We start from the raw sequence: 23,470 nt of genomic DNA, 5'->3' as shown, positions 1-23,470 counted from the left end.
CATCAGGCAGATCAAAGCTCTCCTGTGACACACCATTCCACAAATAGCAGCAGGCAACAAAACATCAAAAGTCAACAATAGGAACAGAAAATACTCATCAACAGCAGCAAACATATTAGCCTAAACAGATCAGCAAATAGTTCAAGGTCGGTTAACTTATTCCTTCTATCCCATATTCACATAAGAGTTAGATGCCCTGATGTGATCCATTCCTTATTCTTCTAGCTTGAAAGTGCAATAATCATGCATTATTTGGGTGTACTTTTTTTTCGTGACGAAGTTTTATTTATTTTTATTGTTTTTGTGTAATTTAGTTCATGTGTATCATGCTTTATAATGTAATTAAGCATGTATTAGTTGAGTTAGTGCATGCTTCCTAATTTATTTTTGTCTAATTTATTTCATGTAGTTCATGCGTTATAATGTATTTTACAGCAGGCGTATCATTCTTTATAGTGGCACTTTTTGTTATTGCAGATTGGAAAATGGTTCCTGGCTTAAAGACTGGTTGGCTTCGGAAAAAGACACTCACGCAGCCAGAAACAAACTCGTCGGCTGCTATTCCTTTAGGATGACCTGTTGCTCCATCTCGTGTTCTCCCCGTCCGATCAAATGTGGGACCATCTCATCATGCCGCTAGCCAACCAATGGTTGATTCTGATGAGACACAAGCCCCATCAGAAACGCAGCCGAGTGGCGTAGGTAAGATTAAAGTGTATCAAATTTGTCAATTATCACTTGCCATTGCCATTGTTTTTTTGTAGCCAATTTGTAGCCAATTTTCGTATTATTATTTTGTTAACAGGGACTTCGAAGCCCCCATGTGTACGCAGACCGACACTTGGCAAAGGCATACAAAAAATAATTAGAGCCAAGAAAGAGGAAAAATGTTATGTTCACATCGATCGTGAGTTGAATGCAATGACTGGCAAGTATGCCACTCCAGCAACTAATGAGTTAGGAATTCAAATTAGAACCTTGTGCCCTGTGAAAGATGTCAAGTCATGGCTGGATCTAGATGAGACTACAAAATCTGCCATCATCCAAGTTGTTCTTGTAACTGATATTACTTGTCCACAAGATGTAATTGTATTATGTATGCTCATAAGAAAGACTATTATTTAATGATTAGAATTTCCATTTGTTATGCTTGTAGGACAAGTTTCAAATTGGAGACGATTTCCACAATGACTTACGAGCACAAGAGATTGTGAATAAGAAGGCCTATGGGTTGTACAAAGATTGGAGGTACACGTTGAAGCAAGAATTCGAATTGTTAGAGGGACTTCCACGTGATGAGATCTATGCTCATCTGCCCATAGGGGTGAGTTTAGATGATTGGAAGCATTTGATCGATGTGGCATGGCGAGATGCATCTCACCAGGTAAAATAATAGACTAGATAGAGTACATACATCCATGCGAAAATGTGATATGCCTTAATATTTACCAAAAAATTGTTTATCTACTTGTCTTGTTTTTAGAAACGGTCAAAAGCTGGCAAGTGTAATAGGAGTCAATTGCCGTACAATCATACCAATGGGTCTTGCTCATTTCCTATCGCAATGGCTGCTATGGTGAGTTTGATTTTTTTTAAACTTGAATCCATTATATGTTGTTTGGATATGAAAATGTTATGTTGTGATACATATATATATATATATATATATATATGTTAAACTCTGTTAGTAAACATCTACTGTCTGCAAAAAAATTGTCTTGAAAAAATCTGTTAAGGATACCCTTGCCACATGTTTGCATTCGAAATCTGTCTAAACTATACTATGTTTTTCATTTGAAATCTGTCTCGAAAAATCTGTCTGGGAAAATCCGTTTCACTTCTGTTTGAAAAAATCTGCAAAAATCTATTTGACAAAATCTGTTTGAACAAATCTGCAAAAGTCTGTTTGTAAAAATCTATTTGAATTCTGTTTCAATTACGTTTGAAAAATTCTATTAGTGATACTCTAATTGAAAAATTCTAAATCTTAACCGATGATGTCTACATTTCTGTTGGAAGCAATATGTGACTTATATGTAATATTTTTACAGTACTGTTAAGCACACAGAGATCAAACAGAGATTGGGACAGAGATGTTATGTTAGAGTGAAATGCTTGGCATGGACTGTTTGTTATGATGATTTATCTGCATTGGTATTGGTTTAGGTACTTGTTTTGCTGCCTTGAACCTAATGCTTGGCATGGACTGCCCTGTTGTTAATAGGATTATCAAATGTGAACAAATGATATTTATAGTTGGACTAGAGTAAAAACAAAAAATGGCCCCTTCCTAGATTTCTATGCTTATGGATTTCCCACATGATTTTGATTGTTGTGATGATGAAGTTGTAACCTCACATTTAGTTTCCTTGCATTTCTATGATAGGTGAATGAGGCAAGCCTCCTTCATTAAATTCTCTTCTGTATGATGTCCTGGGTCCTTAACTCAGTTGTTGCTCATCTTGGTATCCACACCAAATAATGCATATATAGCTTGTATATACATGTATTAGCCTTTTAGCTCTATTTGTTTTAAATTTAATCCAATACAGGCACAGTACGCATATACTTATGGTGCTAGTCATCGTGGTATCCACACCAAATAAGAGATGTTGGTTGTATATGCATGTATTAGTCTTTTAGCTCTATTTGTTTTAGATTTAAGTTAATACATTCACAGTACGCAGATATACCTGTACACACACATGTTAGAATACACATAATTTGAAGTGATTATAAGTGGCTATCAGTAGATGACTGACGTGTGATTGTATGCATGAGCAGATTTTGGTTTACCATGATATATCATTCAATTTTGGTTAATCAGTTCAAGTCAAATACGATATCCACATATGTTGATCAAATCAAATACAATGTTCATTTGCATAAGTTCATATGTTAAGTGGCATCATGATGGTGACTTTCCTCATTTACCCACTGGAACTTTAAAGGGTTTTACATATTTTTTATTTTCTGATTCTAAAATTTTATTTTTCTGACAGATTTTGCGTCTATCACACTTCAATTCTTGTATATAAGATGACTGCAATGTAACTCTACTACCAATTAACTCTCTCTAACCAACTCTACAGATCATTATCACACTTTTATGATTTCGGCCAGTTATAAATTCTGTTATTGATACCCTTGCCACATGTTTGCATTTGAAACCTGTCTAAACTACAAATTTGTTAATGATACTCTGTTTGAATTCGAAAACTTTTTGCAAAAATCTGTTAGAAAAAATATGTTTGAATTCTGTGTGAAAAAATCTGCAAAAATTAGTTTCACAAAATTTATTTGGAAAAATCTACGAAAATCTGTTTGCAAAAATCTGTTGGACAAAATCTATTTGACAAAATCTGAAAAAATGTGTTCGCAAAAATCTATTGGAACAAATTTTCAAGAATCTTAATTTAAAATCTGTTTGAATTCTGGTACAATTGTGTTTGAAAAAATCTGTTAATGATAATATATTTGAAAAAATCTGCAAATGATCTGTTTGAAAAATATAAATCTATTAATGATAATCTCTTCAAATTCGAACTCTGTATAAATCACAAATCTGTCTGCAACAACTCTTCCCGTATTGACATAGTGTCTGCAAAAAATCTTATGGCTCAAATTTGGTGCATAAAGTGTCATTCTGTTATACGTTGATGTGTTAATAGGTAGCAAAAAATGAAGAGTTAGATTTTCCTAAGTTCTTCGAGGACAGCCACACTTCCAAGAAAACGAATGACTGGATCCATCCGAAATGCGGTGAGCTGCATGTAAGTATGTAACAATGAAATAATTGTATTCAATATGACTTTACTTAGTGACCAATAATACATATATATTAGTTACCTTTCTTGCTCTTATGTATTTGCGGCTGCCATTGAGTCGGGGATGCCATTGACACACAAGGAGCTTTCAAGGCAAGTGCTTGGACAGAAGAAAAGGTACTTGCTTGGATTTGGGAGTGGCCCACAACCCTCTACCATAGCTGCATCACGAGCACGCAATAAGGACGTGGAGGCAATGCGCGCTGAGATGGAGGCACTTCGTGAGGAGTGACAAAAAGATCATGACGAGTTAATGAACGAGCGAGAGGAGCGTGAGAGATGTTACACTGAGATGTTGAAAGAGCGAGAGGAGTGCATTCAATTAGCCAATGAGATGTTGAAAGAGTGGGAGGAGGGACAAAAAGCAAGGGAAGAGACAAATACAAAGGTCGAGCATCTTAATAACGTAGTCGCCAAACTGTCACAACTCTTGGGAATCTAAGTTGGGCATCCGACGTTTGCTTTTTGGTAAGAACAACATCATTAATGTCACACTTACTTTGTTTAAATATGTTCACATTAAGAGTTGGAAATGTCATCAACGTGGGAGTTAGTCTGCCTCATTAATTCAATGGGAATTGTTTAATATGTTCGCATTAACTTATGTTTTTAAGTTTCTAACCTGATTATGTGCTACTCATTCCTAGATTTCTATTGGCTAGCAACATTCGTACTTTGTAGAATGTTGCCTTCTTAATTGGTGCAAAGTTTAGTCTTGTTAGAGGCCACTGTAAATGAATATGAAACAGACACTATGAGAACTACTGTTAGTTAAGGTAGATTATGTTCAAAACCAATAAGACGTGTCATTAGGGCTCACTGAAATCTTGATGTATAAAAATGCGAATGGTTCACAGTATATGAAGTGAGCACATATATAAGGCTTTGTACTAATCAACTGTCCCTTAAATCTGTACTTATATAGGGAGCACCCAAATGAAATATCTATTAGCCAAGTCAATGAAATATCACATTTTGATACAGTATACGTTTTTTGGCACCTCATCTTGATTAATCAATACAATAGACTATTGCATATGAAGATAAGCCAAGGCTAATTTATACACCTACTTTACATACAACTCTTCATCATCTTTATCAGATTCTTCATCATTCTCATCATCTGAATCTGCATCTGCATCATCCTCAGACTCCTCATCAAGTATGGTATTTTTCACTTCTTCATATCGCTTCTCATTCTCCAAGAACTGTGGATTCGGAACCAAAATACCTGGATGTGGGCAATAACAAGCATTAGAATGATATATAACCAAAGTTAAAACATCGAAAGGATATACATATACGTAAAGCAATCTCTGAGTCTATTTCCTCTTCCTGAAGAGAGATTGTAGACACCCCATTTTTGACCGTCCTCAAGACTTGGACGTCACCGTTTGAACACTCGGTGATTATCCATGTTTGTGTTCGTTTGGAGTTCCCGGAGGTCTCGGCTCGCGCGCCCTGCCTCAGGATCTCCGAACTTGACTGTTTAGTGTCTGGTTTTGCACCAAACACTTGTGTTTTGTCTTGGAAGGGCAAGGAATGCCTTGTGAGGCATCCCCACACACCACCGGCAATGGTTAGAGGTCACCGGCTGGCTTTTGCTGCCATCGGCACTATTTGTTGCCGGTCGGCACTTTTTGTTGCAGGTCGGCACCTTTTGTTGCCGGCCGGCACTATTTTTTGCCAAAATGGCATTTTTGGCCGGTCGACTACTGTGCATCTGCTTTTGCAGATATCTTAAGACAGTTGTCTTGCTTTTGGCTCCCCTCCATACACGTGTATGGAGGGATCTCCCTCTTATGAAGCTTGTCTTGTAAGCTTTACAAGACAAGAAGTTCTATAAAGAGAGGGGCTCTCTCTTGTTGCAAGGGCTAGACACTTGAGATATTTTAGAGAGCTTAGACAGCCATTTTTAGGGTTTGAGTTCTAGGGTTAGGGTTTGATACATATTATCTCTCTCTTTTTCCCTCTTGTGTGTGTTAAAGTGTGTTTGTGTCTTACTATTGCACACAAACACATAGTGTTTCACCTTCCTTCGGCTCCTGAGGTTCTAAGGGGCTGATCTTGGTGTTTTGGTGTTGGACTCAAGCCAAGGAAGGCCATTGGAGCATCATTGTTGAAGAGGTCTTCAAGGGTAAGAATCTCACCCCTTTATTCCCCATTTTTGCATTGATTTTCTACCTATCTTAGAGCTGTTTTCATGCTTATTGTATAACACAAAAAAGTTCTGTTTTTTAGTCCTCTTGATTGTTTATTAAGGGTGTTTTGTGGTTTGAGGGCGTTTGACCCCTCTTAGGCCTTGAAAGGCCCCATTTTGAGCCATTTTGAGCAAGCTTCGAGACTTTGGTGTTTGGGCCTCTTCACCACTGAAATCTTGAGGGATTTCAGTGGTGGAGATGGTGCCTTGAAGTCTCCAAAAGGAGAGGGCCACCCCCTCTCCTTGTTGTCCTTAAAATGGACCATTTTTGGCCTCTTGAGAGAGCACCTAGCTAGGCTTCATGTTGACCATGCCTTAGTTGTTTTTTGTGCTTAATATGTCATATTATGCCTCTGTTTTGTGTTGGTTTTGGTACACCATGCATGCTTAGCATACCTACCATGTAATGCCATGATATTGCCTTAATATGCCTTAGGTTGTTAGCCTTAGTCCTAGCATGTTTTAGGCTTAGTTTTGTGAAGGTTTTGTGCATATTTTGCCATGTTTTAGGTCTGTCCATGGTTGTTTGGGTCGAATTTGGCATGCTTAGTATAGCTCCTTTGCATTCCGGCTTGTTAGCCTTAAGTATATGAGTGTATAACATGACATTTTTGCATTGATTTGGTGATTTGGAATCATCCACCATGTCATTTCAGACCTTATAGTATGCTTGTATGCTTTCTTTAATTACCTCTTTGATGCTTTGAAGGTTTGTGTAACAGGTTCCATGTTTTGGCACTTGTGCATCCCTTTGAAATTGAGCCACTTAGATGCCATCTAAGAGTCCATTTTGCATGGTCTAGGTCTGTCTTGAACCTATCTTAAGCCCTCTTAGCCTTGTGAGGCTTGGTTGGCTTGGCCATGGTTCAAGTCCCTTTGACTTGCTTCAAGTACTTAGGCCATTTGTTGCATGTTTGGCTTGATTTGTTGCTTGATTTGGCTCCATGTTTTAACATGATTTTCAATGCTTATGTTGCATGCTACATGTCCATGATTACCTTCTTTCAAATGTGTTTGAGAGTTGTCCAATTTGTGCCTAAGTGTTGGCCTTTCAACATGTGTATGTGTGCATGTGTATTTGGTCCCTCATTATAGCACTTTGGCCCTTGTTTTAGGCCTAACTAGAGCTGCCCAAATCATGTATAAGTCCATCTTTCCATTGGTTTGTATCGCCACATGTATGCTTGTATGCTTGCATAAGTGCCTTGCCATGCCATGTTGCATCCTTAGCTCGCATGCTTAGGTTACCTTGCATCTTGCATGAATGCCTTGTTCCTTGACTTGGTGATAGGAATTGGGCCTTGATTTTGTGTGTTTGGTTTGCATTTCATTTGACATGAAAGTTGCACACTTGATTCTTTGGGCCATCATGCATGGAAATGCGTGATTGGTGGTCCGAGAATCGAGACACATGCCCCTTTGAGTCACAAACATGATAAGGGGACATGAATGGTGCATATATGCTTTGAATTGTGCTGCCATGCTTTGCCTTGCCCTCTGTTGCTGTCAATTGCAGATTCTGCAGGAACACTTTGCCGACCGGCAGTGTCAAGTGCCGACCAGCAATCCCTTCTCTGCCGACAGCTTCATTTTGTGCCGATGGCCATAACACACTGCCGGTGACAGTTCCATTCAGCCGGTGGCACTTCTCAGTGTCCAAGGAACCAATTTTGAGATTTTGGCAGCCTCCAGAGGAGTAAAGGAAGGAAAACAGAGGCAGCCTATGCATGGCGGTGCATTTCCGAGCAAGACCGAGCGTGCATTGCATCGAGCTCTCCTCCCAAGGCGGTTTACTGCTTTTCCTAGATTAATCAATTTGCTTAGTTGATTAGGCAATTTGTAATATTTAATTAGCTTGCGTAGTTAATTAATTTGTAATATTTATTCGGTCCCTCCGAGTGAGGGCAAATTTGTAATAAGTGTGGGTGAGTGTGTGAATGTCTTCCAACCCCCACTTCTTTCTTCCCTTTTATTTACCTACTTATGATGGTAGATTAGGGCATGTTTAAATTAGCATACCTTATGCTATGCATGCGTGCATCCATATATTTGTCTCGCATGCACCGGGCTCGGTACATCACGCTAACTGCATCTGTATTTCAAATTCCAAACTGAATACATGTTAGTTGTGCATTTTCATATGTCATTCATAGACTAGCCGAGCCTACTCTAGCAACATTTTGTATGCGATGCATTAGGCACTTAACATGGACTTGGATCATGCATGTTTGCTAACGAGTTCTTTGTTTTGGTACGGAGTACTATGTAAGTATTTTAATGCTTTAAGCATATCGCATGCGTGTGAATGCTACCATGACAGTATGTTTACCATGTGGCTAGATGCTTATGTGATAAATTGTTTGAATGCCTGTAGGTGAAGGTTAGATTGTTTTGAGTTGGAGAAACTCATTGAAATCCGCATTTTAGCCTACTTGCGAGTAGCAAATTCCAAAGTGTTTTCCAAAACAAACGGATATGCAATGCTTATTTCCAAATTAGGCAATCTAGTCTATACTTGTTTGCTGCGTGCATAACATAGTAATTCTAGGCTAATAAATGGAATAAGAACACATAACGTTTTCAAAATCGGATATCATGGTTAGTAGAGGCCAGTCTTCGGACCGGGCGAAAGGGGGTGCTCATAGCTGACCTTCCCCGATCAAGCTCCCGAGCCGAGACAACTCCGGTGATGACGGACATGTGGCCTTCGGCACCGAGTCAGGGTTTCCTAAATTTCTCCATTAAAAAAAAATATTTAGGTGGCGACTCTGTATCTGGCAAAGCAGTCCATGTTTGGCACTTCTTTTCAAAAAATCTATTTCTCAAAACGATTTGCCGGATTTGGACTCTTTGGTTCAAGATTAAGAACCGTGACGACAAATCGAGTCCGAACTGTGGCAAAGGCCCCTCCGCGGGCGCGTCTACAGAGATTTCATGAGTTAGCTGATCTTCTTGCTTAACAAGATCCAACTTTGGAAAAATAGCTGCATATCCCTACTTATGCACATAGACATGAAGCAGTTTAGGTTAAGACCATTCTTCACTGCTAAATACTCACAGAAACTAATCTACTAATAATCTACAAAAACAAATAAGACCGCACCTGAAACTTGGTTTTTCTTATTACAAATAAACCTTCAATTAGAAACTGCACTCTTTTGTCAATTTCTCCGTCATGGAGAATCCAACGAAAACGCTGAAATATAGCTGTACACATTAGAAAGAATTAAGACAATAATAACTAGAAGAGACAGCATAAGGAATAGGAATGTATATGAGTCTGCCAGCATGACAGTATGTGTACAGTTACTAGTGGAAGCATATGTTCAAGGGAAAAAGTGAAAAGACAAGACATCCTTTCCTAGGAAACAAAACTGCAGATGGAATCTAACTAGAAGAACCACCCAAACAGAGGAAATGCTCATAAAGGATAGATGAGACTTCAAAACTCTCCAATATGTCATCCTTGTACTGAGAACTATACTATAGTCTCCGTTCACAATAAAATTCAAATAACTAAAACTGTAATAAGAGGGTTAGCCTAACAACTAAAACGTAAAAATCCCCATTAGATTCTTTATGAACAATAATCCTAAAATGAATCATAGAATAGAAACAAAAAAGTCTCATGTGGTCCACCCCGTCTAAGTGGAACACTTTGGCTTGATTTAGTTAGAGATCACAGTGGGAGTTAGAGTTGAAAATGTCATGAATTTAGTCGAAAAAAGGGGTTCGGGGGGGCGAAAATGCAAAACAACCCCCGAGCCATGGATTTTTTGTAACGGGAAGCTTTCCGGTGACAAATGTGACTTGTAGGAACAGACGGCACGCAAATAGGACACACACGCTGGGAGTTAGAGTTGAAAATGTCATAAATTTAGTCGAGAAAAGGGGTTTGGGGGGCTAAAATGGAAAACAAGCCCCAAACCTTTATTTTAAAGTAATGGGAAGCTTCCCGGTTCCAAATGTGACACATACGGACAGATGGTACGTAAATAGGACACCTACGTTGGGAGTTAGAGTTGAAAATGTCATGAATTTAGTCGACAAAAAAGGGTCCAGGGGGCAAAAATGTAAAACAGCCCCCGAGCCATTGTCTTTTCGTAACGGGAAGCTTCTCGGTGACAAATGCGACTTGTAGGGACAGACGGCACGCAAATAGGACACACATATTGGGAGTTAGAGTTGAAAATGTCATAAATTTAGTCGAGAAAAGGGTTTTAGGGGGCGAAAATGAAAAACAGCCCCCGAACCTCTGTGTTAACGTAACGGGGAGCTTTCCGGTGCCAAAAGTGACATGTAGGGATAGACGGTATGTAAATAGGACACCTACGTTGGGAGTTAGAGTTGAAATTGTCATTAATTTAGTCGACAAAAAGGGGTTTGGAGGCGAAAATGCAAAACAGCCCCCGAGCCACTGTTTTTTCGTAACGGGAAGCTTCCCGGTGACAAATGTGACATGTAGGGATAGACGGTACGTAAATAGGACAACTACGTTGGGAGTTAGAGTTGAAAATGTCATAAATGTAGTCGACGAAAAAGGGATTGGGAGGCCAAAAATGCAAAACAGCCCCCGATGCACTATTTTCACATAACAGGAAGCTTCCCGGTGACAAAGGTGACATGTAGGGACAAATGGTACGTAAATAGGACACCCGCGTTGGGAGTTAGAGTTGAAAATGTGATAAATGTAATCGGAAAAGGGAGTTCGGGGAGTGAAATGGGAAAACAGTCCCCGAACCTTGGTTTTAACGTAACGGTAAGCTTCTTGGTGGGAAATGTGACATGTAGGGACAAACGGTACGCAAATAGGACACCTACGTTGGAAGTTAGAGTTGAAAATGTCATAACAAATAGTCGAAAAACGCGTTTGGGTGGCGACAATGTGTTTATGTGGTAGAACATGAAATGGCCATGCCGTGGGTAACTATTTTGGTAATACCATCTTACACTATAGTTTGTTTAACTCTTCTCATTTATTAGTTTGTGTACAGTTATATTTATGTGAAATTGTTTACTGCTTTTGTTGACTGTGGCCCCTTTAATTGCCATTAACCTATCATTTGGCATTCTTTCATAGAATCGATGTTCGTCGACCATTCCATGTTTGGGTGTCTTTCATTACTTAATAGCTATTACTCTCCTTGTGTTTTCAGGTTTGAAATTAATACAGTTGCTATATTCAAATGGAATTGCCTTTATTGGCACCAAACTAATCACATTTTTTTTTATTTACAGATGGTTTTGGACATAAAAATGTGGATATGATTTTTGTTGACAAGTACGGAAGGGCATTGTTTTTATACGTCTGTTCGTATATATAGTGGTTTGTACAAATAACTTTTTGGTGTGGTACATATCAGCTAATTTGGCATGGTTGAAATTTTCATATATGCTAATTTATGTTGTGGTACATATGTCCATTTTGGAAATTAATTTGGTTAGTCCTGTATTATGTATGAAATGAAATTGTTGACGTTGGATTAGACTTGGTTCGTATGGAATTTGTATTATGTAGAGAATTGGACGTTTATTTTTAATGTTTTGGATGGTTGGAACTAGAATGTGGGCACGTTGTTGAATGCTTGAATGGTTTCTAATATATTTATATATTGATGGATTATATTGGTTATATAGGATACAGGTTCTATTAAACATGGATATAGGTTGTGTAGAATTTTTTTGAAAAAAAACAAAAAAAAAAACAAAAAAAGAAAACAAAAAATATTTGGCCACCAAATATTTTGGTAGCCAAATACGTAGTCGGAATTTTTTGGCGACTAATAATTTAGTAGCAAAAAGATAACTATGTCAACTATTTCTGACAAAATGGTTAGTCGCTAAAACAATTGAGAATGAGAGAAAGAAACTATTGGCCACTAAACTTTTTAGTCACGAAAAAAAAGGTATCATTTGGCGACTAAATCATTTGGTGGCAAAAAGTAATTAAGTGAGTCTTCACAGTTTTTGGCTACGACCAACTTTAGTAGGCAAAAGTAACCAAGATGAAATGACATGGTCGCTACAAAGATGTATTGTATTGGTGACCAAAATATTTAGTCTTCTATAGTTGCTTAAAATTTTCATTTAGAACTTTTAGTGACTAAAACATTAGTGGCCAAATCTCACGTTTGCTGACTAACTACGAATTCGTAGCCAAATGTTAAGTTTCGGTGACTAATATTTCGTAGCAAAAATGTATACCTTCCCTGACCACACGAATGGTAGTAGCCAAAAGTGACATTGGGCGACTAATGGTTTTAGTGGCCCAAAGCTAACATTTGCCGACTAAAAGAAATGTAGTAGGCAAATGTGACACGTTCTGCGACCAAATAAGGTTTAATTAGGAATACTATCGCCGACAGAGTATAGGCGACGACCTTGGTGACAAAAATTTTTTGTCGGAAAATCATTTCACCGACCAAAATTCGGACTTTTGGCGAGCAATATTTTGGTAGCCAAAAGTGACATTTCTTGTAGTGAGTGTGCCGAAAAAATGTCATGTGTGTAGAGTACAGTTTAGGTTTTAACTTAGGCTTAGGGGTGTGGTGGGAACTTATGTTTTATGTGATGTGTACATAATGTGTTGGAATTTTTGTACACATTATATGTTATAGACATATTTGGAACAATTTGTGTGTGGAATGAATAAAACAAAAGATAAACAAATTTATTAAGTGTGTGCACTGAGAAAGATATTCACAAAGTATAAATAGTGTGTGGAAATAGAATTACTCAATTTATTGTGGTAATATATAGGATAAATTACATTTTTACCAAGGTAATTTCTTATTTTGGTCAGTAAAATTAAATCTCCTACTCTAGTTCCTAAATTATTTTCCGTTTCCCACTTCGGTCTAAAATCATCAATTCATGTCACGGTTATTTTTTAACTTCAAATTTTTAGTCTCTAAATCCAAATCCAATCTGATCTCAAAACCCTCCTCACTCCAAAACTCAAATTTCTAGTTTGCCCATACCTACATCAGTATACCAATTCATTTTTAGGAACGCCGGATTTTACCGCCGGTTTATTAAAGACTTTAGCAAACTTTCACGTCCCTTGTGCAACTTGCTTGACAAGGTTGTCCCATTTGTCTTTGATGAGTCGTATGTGGCGACGTTTGAGTTTTTTAGGGCGGCCCTTTGTTCGGCCCCAATTTTATAGTCACCAGATTGGGCCCATCCATTTGAGATTATTTGTGATGCTTCTAACTACATAGTTGGAGCAGTTTTGGGTCAACATGTGGACAAAATGCCATATGTGATTTCCTTTTGCTAGTCAGATTCTTTCCAATCTCAATTAAATTACACCACCACTGAGAAAGAGTTACCGGTGATGGTTTTTACATTGGAGAAGTTTCGGTCTTATCTTCTCATGTCTAAAGTCATAGTTTTGACCGATCACGCTGCTTTGTGGCATTTGTTGTCTAAGAAAGAGACCAAACCAAGACTCATTAGATGGATACTCTTGTTACAAGAGTTTGATTTAGAGATTCAGGACAAGAAATGTTCTGAAAATGTTATAGCCGACCACCTATTCCAAATTTTAGTTAACCACACTATTAACCCATTAGTTCTACAAGACTCCTTCCCAGACGAGAAAATCTTCGTGATGTCACGATTGAGACCTCCTTCGTATGCACATATAGTCACTACCTAGTTGTTAATCAAATTCCATCGTGTTGGTCTAGGATAGACAATGATTGATTCTTCTCTCAAGTTAGGTACTAGTTTTGGTAAGATCTGAAGTTGTTCAAATATTGCTTCGCTTAAGTAATCCTGCGGTGTCTGTCGGAGAGTGAGGTGCATAACATTTTTATATTTTTGTCACTCTTCTGCATGTGGTGGCCATTTTAGTGGGCATAAAATAGCCACCAAGGTTTTACAAAGCGGGTTTTATTGGCCCACCATTTTTAAAGATGCCCATCAATTTTGTGGAACTTGTTTGCATTGTCAGCAAATGAGTTTTATGTCCATCGAGAAATGATACCAATGTCCCCCATTCTAGTGGTTGAGATTTTTGATGTATGGAGCATTGATTTCATGGATCCTTTCCCATCATCTTTTGGTTTTGAGTACATTCTCTTGGCGGTAGATTATGTTTCAAAATGGGTGAAGGTTATAGCTACTTGAACAAACAACCATAAAGTGGTTATTAAATTTTTCCTAGGGCCATAATAAGTGATCAGGGTACACACTTTTGTAATCGGTTCTTTGAGCCGGCAGTCAAGAAGTACTCCATCACTCATAAAGTTGGCATCCTATACCATCCTCAAACTAGTCGCTAAGTAGAGGTGTCCAATAGGGAAGCCAGATAGAAATGATTGGTCAAAATGTTTGATTAATGCTTTATGGGCCTACCGCATTACTTATAAGGCACCCACTCAGATGTCATCATATAGGGTGGTGTTTGGCAAAGTTCGCCACTTCCCGATTGAACTTGAGTTCCGAGCATTATGGGTCATAAAGAAGTTTAACTTCGATATGGCCGGAGTTAGAATTAACTGGATGTTGTAACTCAATGAGTTTGAAGAGATTAGGAATGACGAGTATGAGAGTTCGAAAATCTTCAAGGCTCGAACTAAAGCGTACCATCATAACGCATTAATTGCAAATCATTTGAGTCTGGCCAAAAAGTGTGGCTCTTTAATTCTAACTTGAGACTCTTCCCGGGTAAGCTTAGGTTGAGATGTGATGGCTTCTTCGTGGTTGTCGAGGCATTTACTCATGGCACTATTGAGGTGCAAGATCCACGTAATGGCCACACTTTCAAGGTAAATGGCCAACGATTGAAACCCTATGTCGAGGGGATTGAGAATGGGGAGATAATTGAGATAATTGTTTTGATGGACCTGTTGTATTACAATTGACTTATATGGTTCTTGTTTCGTTCTTGTTTCTTTTCTTTTCTTTTATTTTTGCTATCTTGTGCTCAATGTCTAGGAGACTCCAAATCCTCTAAAGGTGCAATTCCTTTGGTGTTAGCTGTGCCCGAACGACATTTGACAGTCTGGTATAGCGACCTAATGCTGTGTTTATAGTGAGTTCCTAGGAGACTAATTGAGATGGTGGAAACTAGAGTTCGAACGATAAAGCCTAGAACGCAAAGGTTTGTAATTTCTAAGACTAAAGTCTGGTTTAAATGCCTAGAGGTGTGGAGATTGTTTCAAAACCACATCGGCTTGAAATATGTATGGTAGCCCCATAGGTTGAGGTAGCTTTAAGCACCTCAATTCTAGATACCAAATCAACCTAATCTATCACCCTGTTGGAAAATAGGGAAAATTACAAACATAGTTAGGAAGAAAAGTATTACCCATGGTTTTCACGTGAAGATTATTCCTTGATTGAGCAGTTTAAGAAGTTAAAAGGTTTATTTGTCTGTTAAAAGCAAAAATAAAGGTAGAAATTACTAGTTTTTTTTTTTTTTTTTTTTTTTTTTTTTTTTTTTTTTTTTTTTTTGGGAAAGGGGGCTTGACTTAGGGATATGTAGATTGTATGTTCTCTTTACAAAAAATAAAAAATAAAAAATAAATAAATAATAAAAAAAATATGCATGTGCGGGAATGCCCCAGATCCCCAAGTTGGCTACTGCTTTAATTTCATGTGTGGAGGGATAGTTTGGAGGAGTTCCACACATGCTACAAAGTTTCTCGCACGTGCAGGAAACCCAAAAGTCCAACAAGTTGCTTCTACTTCAATTGCAGGTGTGGAACCGTGGTGTGGTGAGAGGCCGCACGTGCGGCGCGTCAAGAAAAAAAAATCTAATTCAAACCCTAGACTAACCCTTTGACCCATCACTTTCCAAACACACTCTCTCTACCTCTCACACCTTCTCTCTTTACCTTATCTTTTTCTCATTCTTTCTCTTTCACCCAGCATCACCAGTATCATCCACCTTCCTCAACCTTCACTCACCTCTTCTCACCATTGCACCACCGGTTGCACTACGTCCAGCCACCTCCGGCGACATTTTTTCCGGTGGACCTCCATTCCTCTCCTTTTGATCTTTTTCTTCACATTTTTTCTTTCAAGGTAAGTTATTTCCTTTTGTTTTAGATCTTTCATTCTTTCACTTTAATGGAGTAAATTCTAGTAGTTTGTGCAATCTTCTTCACCAAAATATATATATATATATATATATATATATTCTTGGCAGATCACCATCCGCAAGTGCAGCCATCTTCTGCACACTGTGGCGGAAAAAGTAATTTTGTTGTTGTATTTTATAGTACTATCATATTTTAATTAGTTAATTGCTTCACTTGTTTAGTTTGATTAATTAGTGTGGTAAAGTATTGTAGTTTATTAACTATTTAGTTTAGTTTAAGCTTTTTATTTATTTATTTATTTTAGTAGTAGTCTTTTTATTTGTGCTTTGTTGCATTGATAGACTTGAATATTATTTATTTGTGTGTGTCAGTTTCGGAAAAAAAAAAGAAAAAAAAGGAGGATAGAGAATTGCATGTGTCGAATTAGTGGGGAAACATGTGTTGCACCATTATATTTTATTCTCACTCATGTTTAATAGGTATTTCGTGCATATTTTGTTGATATGTGTAGGACATAAGTCAACAGGCACCCTCTCGAGCTTCCAAGAAGGCCAAAGGATCCACATTGGCATCACCACAACCATCGTCTCCACCACAATTGCCACCACCACCATTTGAGCAACCCAGATCTGAGTGGGCTCATAAATCGCTTCACACGCTTACCCGATTCAACATCTGGTATTTTTAGGACGAACCGTACACCATCTGGGCTATCAAACAACTCTAAGACCAACATTATTTGGGCATTTGCACTGTCACTATTCCAACTTACCCTAGATTGGTTCAGCTCTTCTATCAGAACAAGTACGAGGAGCCCATGGTATTATCTTCAAACCTCTGCTCCATTGTTAATAGTCATGCGATTGCTATCATGCCCTTGATGATTGGTAGGGATTTGAGCTTCCTTTGGGGGTATCCGGTCGACTACCCATTTCCCAATATTGATGATACTACCTCCATGCCACATCTCATTTAGGACTTTTTCCCAAAAGCCTATGGTGATAATATATTCACCTGCCTATGTCGCAGCACACTCTTTGCCCACCTATTATTCATTGATTCGGTGCTTCACAAGAATGTCCTTCCACTTGGGCACAAAGTTGAACGTCGCAAAGAGTTTGTGCAGTGTTATATTGCTATCAGCTTGGCTACCAGGTTGACCTTTAGAACATCATCCGGTGCCTTATGCGAAAATTCCTACGAGAGGCCTTTCAGCCTCAACCTTTGCAGAATACCAGTTGGCCTTTTTCGTTTGTGAATTTGCTCACTCTTCTATTCTAGTTGAATGGCCTTGTAATTGACATAACCTTCTTGAAGCTCGGCCAGCGAGAATGGCAACACAATCTCTCAGGGCATTCCCTGTAGGGTGGTGCCCCCAGTTGATGTAAGGGATGTTCCCATGCATGCACCTCCACCATGGAAAGCAGCCAACAATCATAGAAAGTAGAATACTTGAAGAAAATAATAGAAAATATATTTAAATTTTTTTAAACAACATACAACTTGTTCAAACCACTACGACAATCAAAAACCTAAGAAAACCCCTATTTACTTGGTTAGGGTTTCATCAAAACCCTAAAATATGAAAGCTAGCCACTCATGGAAGAGTGAGAAGAAGTAAAGAAGAAACCACCATGGAAGACATCCTTGAATTTTGAAGCTCCTTCTCTCCCAACCTTAGTGTAGATAGCCCATTTTTTATTGCCCTTAAGCCTTGGGTGGCACTGATTGATCACCTGATGATAAATGCATACACTTGTCCAAATGCTCGAAATCCTCAACAGAAAGCCTCAGCTTTGAGCCTCAAAAGAGCCACAACCTTTGCGCCATGTTTTTGGATGAAAAATAGCAGTTTTTTAAGCTTGACTAGCTGGGTGCCTGCAGAACCACTAGTGACTCCAACCGCCCATTATTAGTGGTTGGCCACCCCCTTTTAGTGGCCTGCCAACCACTTATGCTTGCAAACCCACTTGTGACTCCAGCCGCCCACTATTAGTAGCCTGCCGGTCACTTGTGTAAAATTTCAAATCTTTTTGTCAGCTATGCCAGCAGTCTCCATAGGTGCATGCATAATACCAGCTGTATGTATACTGATATTTCCGAGAGCCAAACGTAATTTTCTATTTATACTTGACTTCCTCTCATATTTTTGTGGTTAGAAAAAATTTGGAACAAAAGTTTGGAAAATACTTCTCTCTCTACAATTCTATCTCCCTTGCAACTTCTATATTTGTCACGACCCAAACCCGCCCCTATAGGTTTAGTATCGCAACCGGCCAGTAATCCTTGGATTACCTAAGGCCTCATGACAGATTAACATATAGATAGGGGCTGAGGAAGCAAATATACAAAATAGACAAGGTCCAATGAGCTGTGATAACATACATAGGACAAAATACCTTGAAACGTTTATAAAATGCGAGCGAAGTCAGCACATATAATATATACATGCAGACGTCCCCGAACGCCCCGGGAGGAACGAGCTCCCGTTCTGTTCATTTGGGGTTCACTACAGTTCGGACTCTCAAATTGTCACGGTTCTAAATCTAAACCAAAGAGTCCAAATCCGGCAAATCGTTTTGAGAAAACAGATTTTGAAAGAAGTGCCAAACATAGACTGCTTTGCCAGATACAGAGTCGCCACCTAAATGTTTTATTTTGGAGAAATTTAGGAAATCCTGACTCGTTTGTGTAAGGCCACGTGTCCGTCATCACCAAAGTTGCCTCGGCTCGGGAACTTGGGTACGATTGGGGAAGGTCACTTCGTGAGCACCCCCGCTCGCCTGATCAAAGATCGGCCTCTACTAACCATGATATCAAGTTTTGAAAACATTGTGTGTTCTTATTCCGGTTATTAGCCTAGATTTACTATGTGATGCGCACAGCATACAAGTATAGACTGGATCGCCTGAATTGGAACAAAACATTTCATGTTTGTTTATTTGAAAATGGTTTGATGGTGCTACCCGCAAGTAGGCTAAGACGTGGATTTGCCACCCTCGGGTGGGCATAAAAAAAACATGATTTTGCCACTATCTAGTGGGCTTAAAACACACATTTGATGAATTGTTCCAATTCAAATAATCCAACCTTCACCCACAGGCATTCAGGCAGTTATATCACATAAGCAATTAGCCTCATGGTAAGCATGCTGTCATGGCAGTCACTCGCACACATGCAAGGATGCTAAAGCATAAAACTTACCGAGTACTCCAAGCCAAAACAGAAGCTGATTAGAAATCCATGCATGATCCTAACTAACAGAAGTGCCTAATGCAACACATGCAAAAATGCAACTATAGCAGGCTCGGCTATTCTAAACATGACATATAAAATGCTACAGCTAACATGTGTTCAACTTGGAATTGAAAATACAATGCAGTTAGTATGATGCGCCGAGCCCGGTGCATGCGAAACAGATGAATGAATGCAGACATGCTATCATACTGTATGCTAATTGAAACATGCCCTAATCTAACCATCATAAGCGGGTAAATAAAAGGGAGAAAGACGTGGGGTTGGAAGACATACATCACACACATGCACACTTATTACAACATTGCCCTCGCACAGAGAGTCCGAATAAATAATATACAGTCCCAAATGAATAATACAGTCTGAATAAGTACAAAAACCCTAATTAATTTACAAATTTAACTAGAAAAGTAATAAATTGGCATGCAAGCCAGGGACTGCCTCAACTCTGATCCGGATGATGAATGATGCATGTTCGGGTTGCCTTGCACGGAAATCCATTGCGATGCCCCAATTATCCTCTATTTGCGATTGTTCTTAGGATACGTGCCAAGCTCCGGAAGGCTGCTGACTCTTGATTTGCTGTAACAGAGAGCAAGAAAGGGGCATGGCAAAGTATTTTCACATATGTATGCATGACTACCCTTCAGGGAGTGTAGTCCTCGATTCTCGTGCCACCAATCACGCATCTCGATGCATGATGGCCAAGGAGTCGATTTGCATGACTTAATATGAAATGAATGCACATGTAAACATAACAAGACCGAGGCTCTATCACGGATCATCCGGAGTGTCGGCGACCAGGAATTGAGACACGTTCCGTCACTCGGAGTACGGAACGTACCTCGTTTCCCGTGCTTGGGCTAACCCCTATCCCAAGCACAATGCAATATGCATGACATGCATGAATGCAACTAAGATACAACCTAACATGCACAATGCTATGAAATGGCATACACGATGCACGAGGTAACATGGCATACACAATGCGCTAACATACAACGTAGCATACACAATGCTATGAAATGGAATGGCATACACAATACACAATGGACTTACACCAACACGAGTGGACCTTAGCTCCACTCACATAAGTAGCCATGAGATGAAAATGAGACACTCGAAATGCGTGCACACATGCACGCAAACTGAGGACCGACCCTAAGGCACCAAATGCCACTCTAACAAGACATGGCAAGGCATGGAATATGGCATACTAGCATGCAAATTTCAGTAGAAAAATATGATGCAAAACAACCGCAGAACATGGAAACATGGCACCCGATACATGGAATGAGACCCGAAGCATGAAATTAGGTACATGGAATGACCTATGGCTATGCAAAACATGCATTATTTGAACATGAAGTGTGAAGACAGAATCAAGATAGTCCCAGAAAAAGCATATTTACAGTTTTAAGAAACGTCAAAAAGTGAACACAAATAGGGATAAGTTAACATGCAAAAATGGCCCCAAAAGAGAGATAATGAAGCAAGTAGCAGCTTCTGGCCCTAAATGGCTGAGAGCCCTTCAACAGAGTTTAAGAGGGGCTCAAAACATGATACTTTACAGTTTATAATAAGCCACAAAAACAAACACAAGTATGGCTAAACTATTGTGCAAGAAATGGGCCAAAAAGGAGACAAAGAAGCAAGTGATGGTTTCTGGTCTCAAACAGAGGAGGGCCCTTCAACAAAGTTAAAGAGGGGCCCAAAACATGGTGTTTTACAGTTACTGACCAGACCCAAAACAGTGCACATGCAAGCTTAAAATACTATGCAAAATAAGGCCTAAAAAGAGGTTTAAACACAAAGAGCAAAAAGGGAGCTTCAAACAGAAAAATTCCCTTGATCAAACATGAATAGGGGGTCAAAATAAGGCTATTTACAGTTCGGACCAGAGCCCAAAAACACAAGCACAAGGGGCTAACAAAACATGCAAAAGTAAGGCCAAAAGAGGGATGAAGAGCCAAGTGACAAAAGAAAGCCTCAAATAGTGAAGATCCCTTCAACAATGTTGAAGAAGGGCTCAAAATAAGCCACTTTTCAGTTTATGACCAAGCTCAAAACAATTTAAAAATGAGCCTAAAATACTATGCAAGAAAGAGGCATACAAGAGAGGTAAAGAAGCAAGTGTTATCTAGAGACCTTAAACATGGAAGGACCCTTAATCAATCATGAAAAAGACATCAAAACATGACTATTTTCAGTTAGGGTCGGAGCCCAAAAATGTAAGCAAGTATGGCTTAGATATTGAGCAAAATAAAGCAAGAAAGAGGGAGAAGAAGACTTACCCTTGAAGACCAAATCTTTGACAACTCTTGGACCAAGTTTGGTGGCTCCTTAGCTCTGAAAAACAGCACCAAGTGGCTGGAATGGATGGTGGTGGTGTGGTGCTAGGTGGTGGTGTAGAAATGGTGTAGGGTTTGGGAGGTTTTGAGGGTTGGAGTGTAGAGAGAGAGAGATACAATGTAGGAGCTCCAAACCAAAATTTCTAACCCTTAAAACTAAAGGGTAGGGGCTGGTTTTATAGGCAAAGGAGTGGAGAAAAGGGGGGGAATTTCAAATTCAAGTTTTCCCCCCAAAAGACCAAACCCTCGGACATGGGTGAAGTGCAAAACAAAATACATGGCTGGAATACACTTGGGACAAGGATCATGGCCGGCCAGCTCAAAAGGGCAAAAAAGGCCATTCACCAAATAGGTGGCCGGCCTGCTAGATTTTCTGGCCGGCCTGCTACTTTTCAGAACAAAAAATGGTTCTGCCGGAAAGAAAGGTGGCCGGCCGGCGATTAGGAAGTCCAATGGTGGCCATTCAAGTGTCCAAATAGAAGCCCCGGAAGTTAGCTTTCCAATGGAGCAAACCTTGCATTAAAATTCCTCCTGTGAAAAACGTTATGCTAGTTTCTGTGAAGCTGCGCAAATTCGGTCCTATCCGAATCCATGCCGAACTTCTCCCAACCTTGTTTTCTTCTCTCCTCTCCTCTTTTCTTCAACTCCAAACCCCTAAACAAGGTGTTTTGAAAGATTTTTCAAAAGATTTTATCTCTCCTTCATTCATTTCCACTTTGTCCTCGCTCGGTTTACCGAAAAGCGCGACATTTAACAAAATGCGAGCGTCGGGATATCGTAGAAACTTTATTTCAAAAACGTTTTTGAAAGAGAGGGTTTCAAGGTCTAAAATCTTTTGATCAATATTGTTTTGGTCCAAAAAGGGGTATGAAGTTGAGATTTGACTCTCTCTCCTTGCCAAAGAAATTGAACCTTTGCCCTGCACATCTTTCAAAACCATCAGTCGCGTCCAAGTCTTAAAGGCGGTCAAAAATGGGGTGTCTACAGTTGCCCCTCTTTGACAGAACTCGGAAGTCAAGAAGTGACGGGAGTGAATGTCAAAGCGTAGAGACGACCCATTTTTGACAAGGCCAAAGACTTTGGACAAACAAACAAAGTACAGACAAATAAATGGTTGCGCCCGCAGGCTGCCTACGTACCCCTTTGCAAGGAATCAAACCAGCGTAGTTCAGAGGCAGGATGCAAAATGATATGCAGAAATATTTTGAAGTTTGGACTTATATGCTACGCGAAGCCGGTTTGATAATTGGACTTATACGCTACGCGAAGCCGAACATCACTCATGATCATGTAAAGAGAGCTGTAATAAAGCAATTATGCAAAATAAATGCAACATTTTAAGCGAATGCTAGGCAAGTAAGTAAACTCGAGCCAAACTACTACTCGTGCAGAAAGGATGTAAAAAAATTATGGAATTCTCACAGCGAATACAGTGTGCATGTGTGATAGATACACAGAGCGAACATGTGATTGATACACAAAAAGGTGAGCACTAAGTGTGATAGATGCACTAAGTGAACAAGTATGATGGATATACTAAAAGCGAACACAAAGTGTGATAGATGCACTATGTGAACAGAGTGTGATTGATACACTAAAAGCGAACACAAAGTGTGATAGATGCACTATGTGAACAAAGTGTGATTGATGCACTAAATATGAACACGAAGTGTGATAGATGCACTATGTGAATAGAGTGTGATTGATACACTAAAAGTGAACACAAAGTGTGATAGATGCACTTAGTGAACAAGTATGATGGATATACTGAAAGCGAACACA

General features: G+C 39.2%; 1 protein-coding gene across 1 annotated transcript in view; it reads right to left on the bottom strand.

Annotated features, from left to right (window-relative positions):
- Nucleotides 1–4,894: 4,894 nt before the first annotated feature.
- LOC145806791 (uncharacterized) overlaps nt 4,895–23,470 on the bottom strand; it is a 36,345-nt gene continuing 17,769 nt past the window's right edge. Inside the window, exons 5-6 of the mRNA XM_082904606.1 lie at nt 9,177–9,234; nt 4,895–5,058 (exon numbers count right to left, since the gene is read on the bottom strand). Of these exons, the coding sequence (XP_082760732.1) occupies nt 4,895–5,058; nt 9,177–9,234 (222 nt within the window). The remainder of the gene's footprint in view (nt 5,059–9,176; nt 9,235–23,470) is intronic.

This window comes from Camellia sinensis, chromosome 14 (genome assembly GCF_055761805.1).
Source record: "Camellia sinensis isolate YWXY chromosome 14, ASM5576180v1, whole genome shotgun sequence".
Taxonomy (NCBI): Eukaryota; Viridiplantae; Streptophyta; class Magnoliopsida; order Ericales; family Theaceae; genus Camellia; species Camellia sinensis.
Note: the sequence above shows the minus strand (reverse complement) of the source record. Positions and strands in the feature narration are given on the sequence as shown.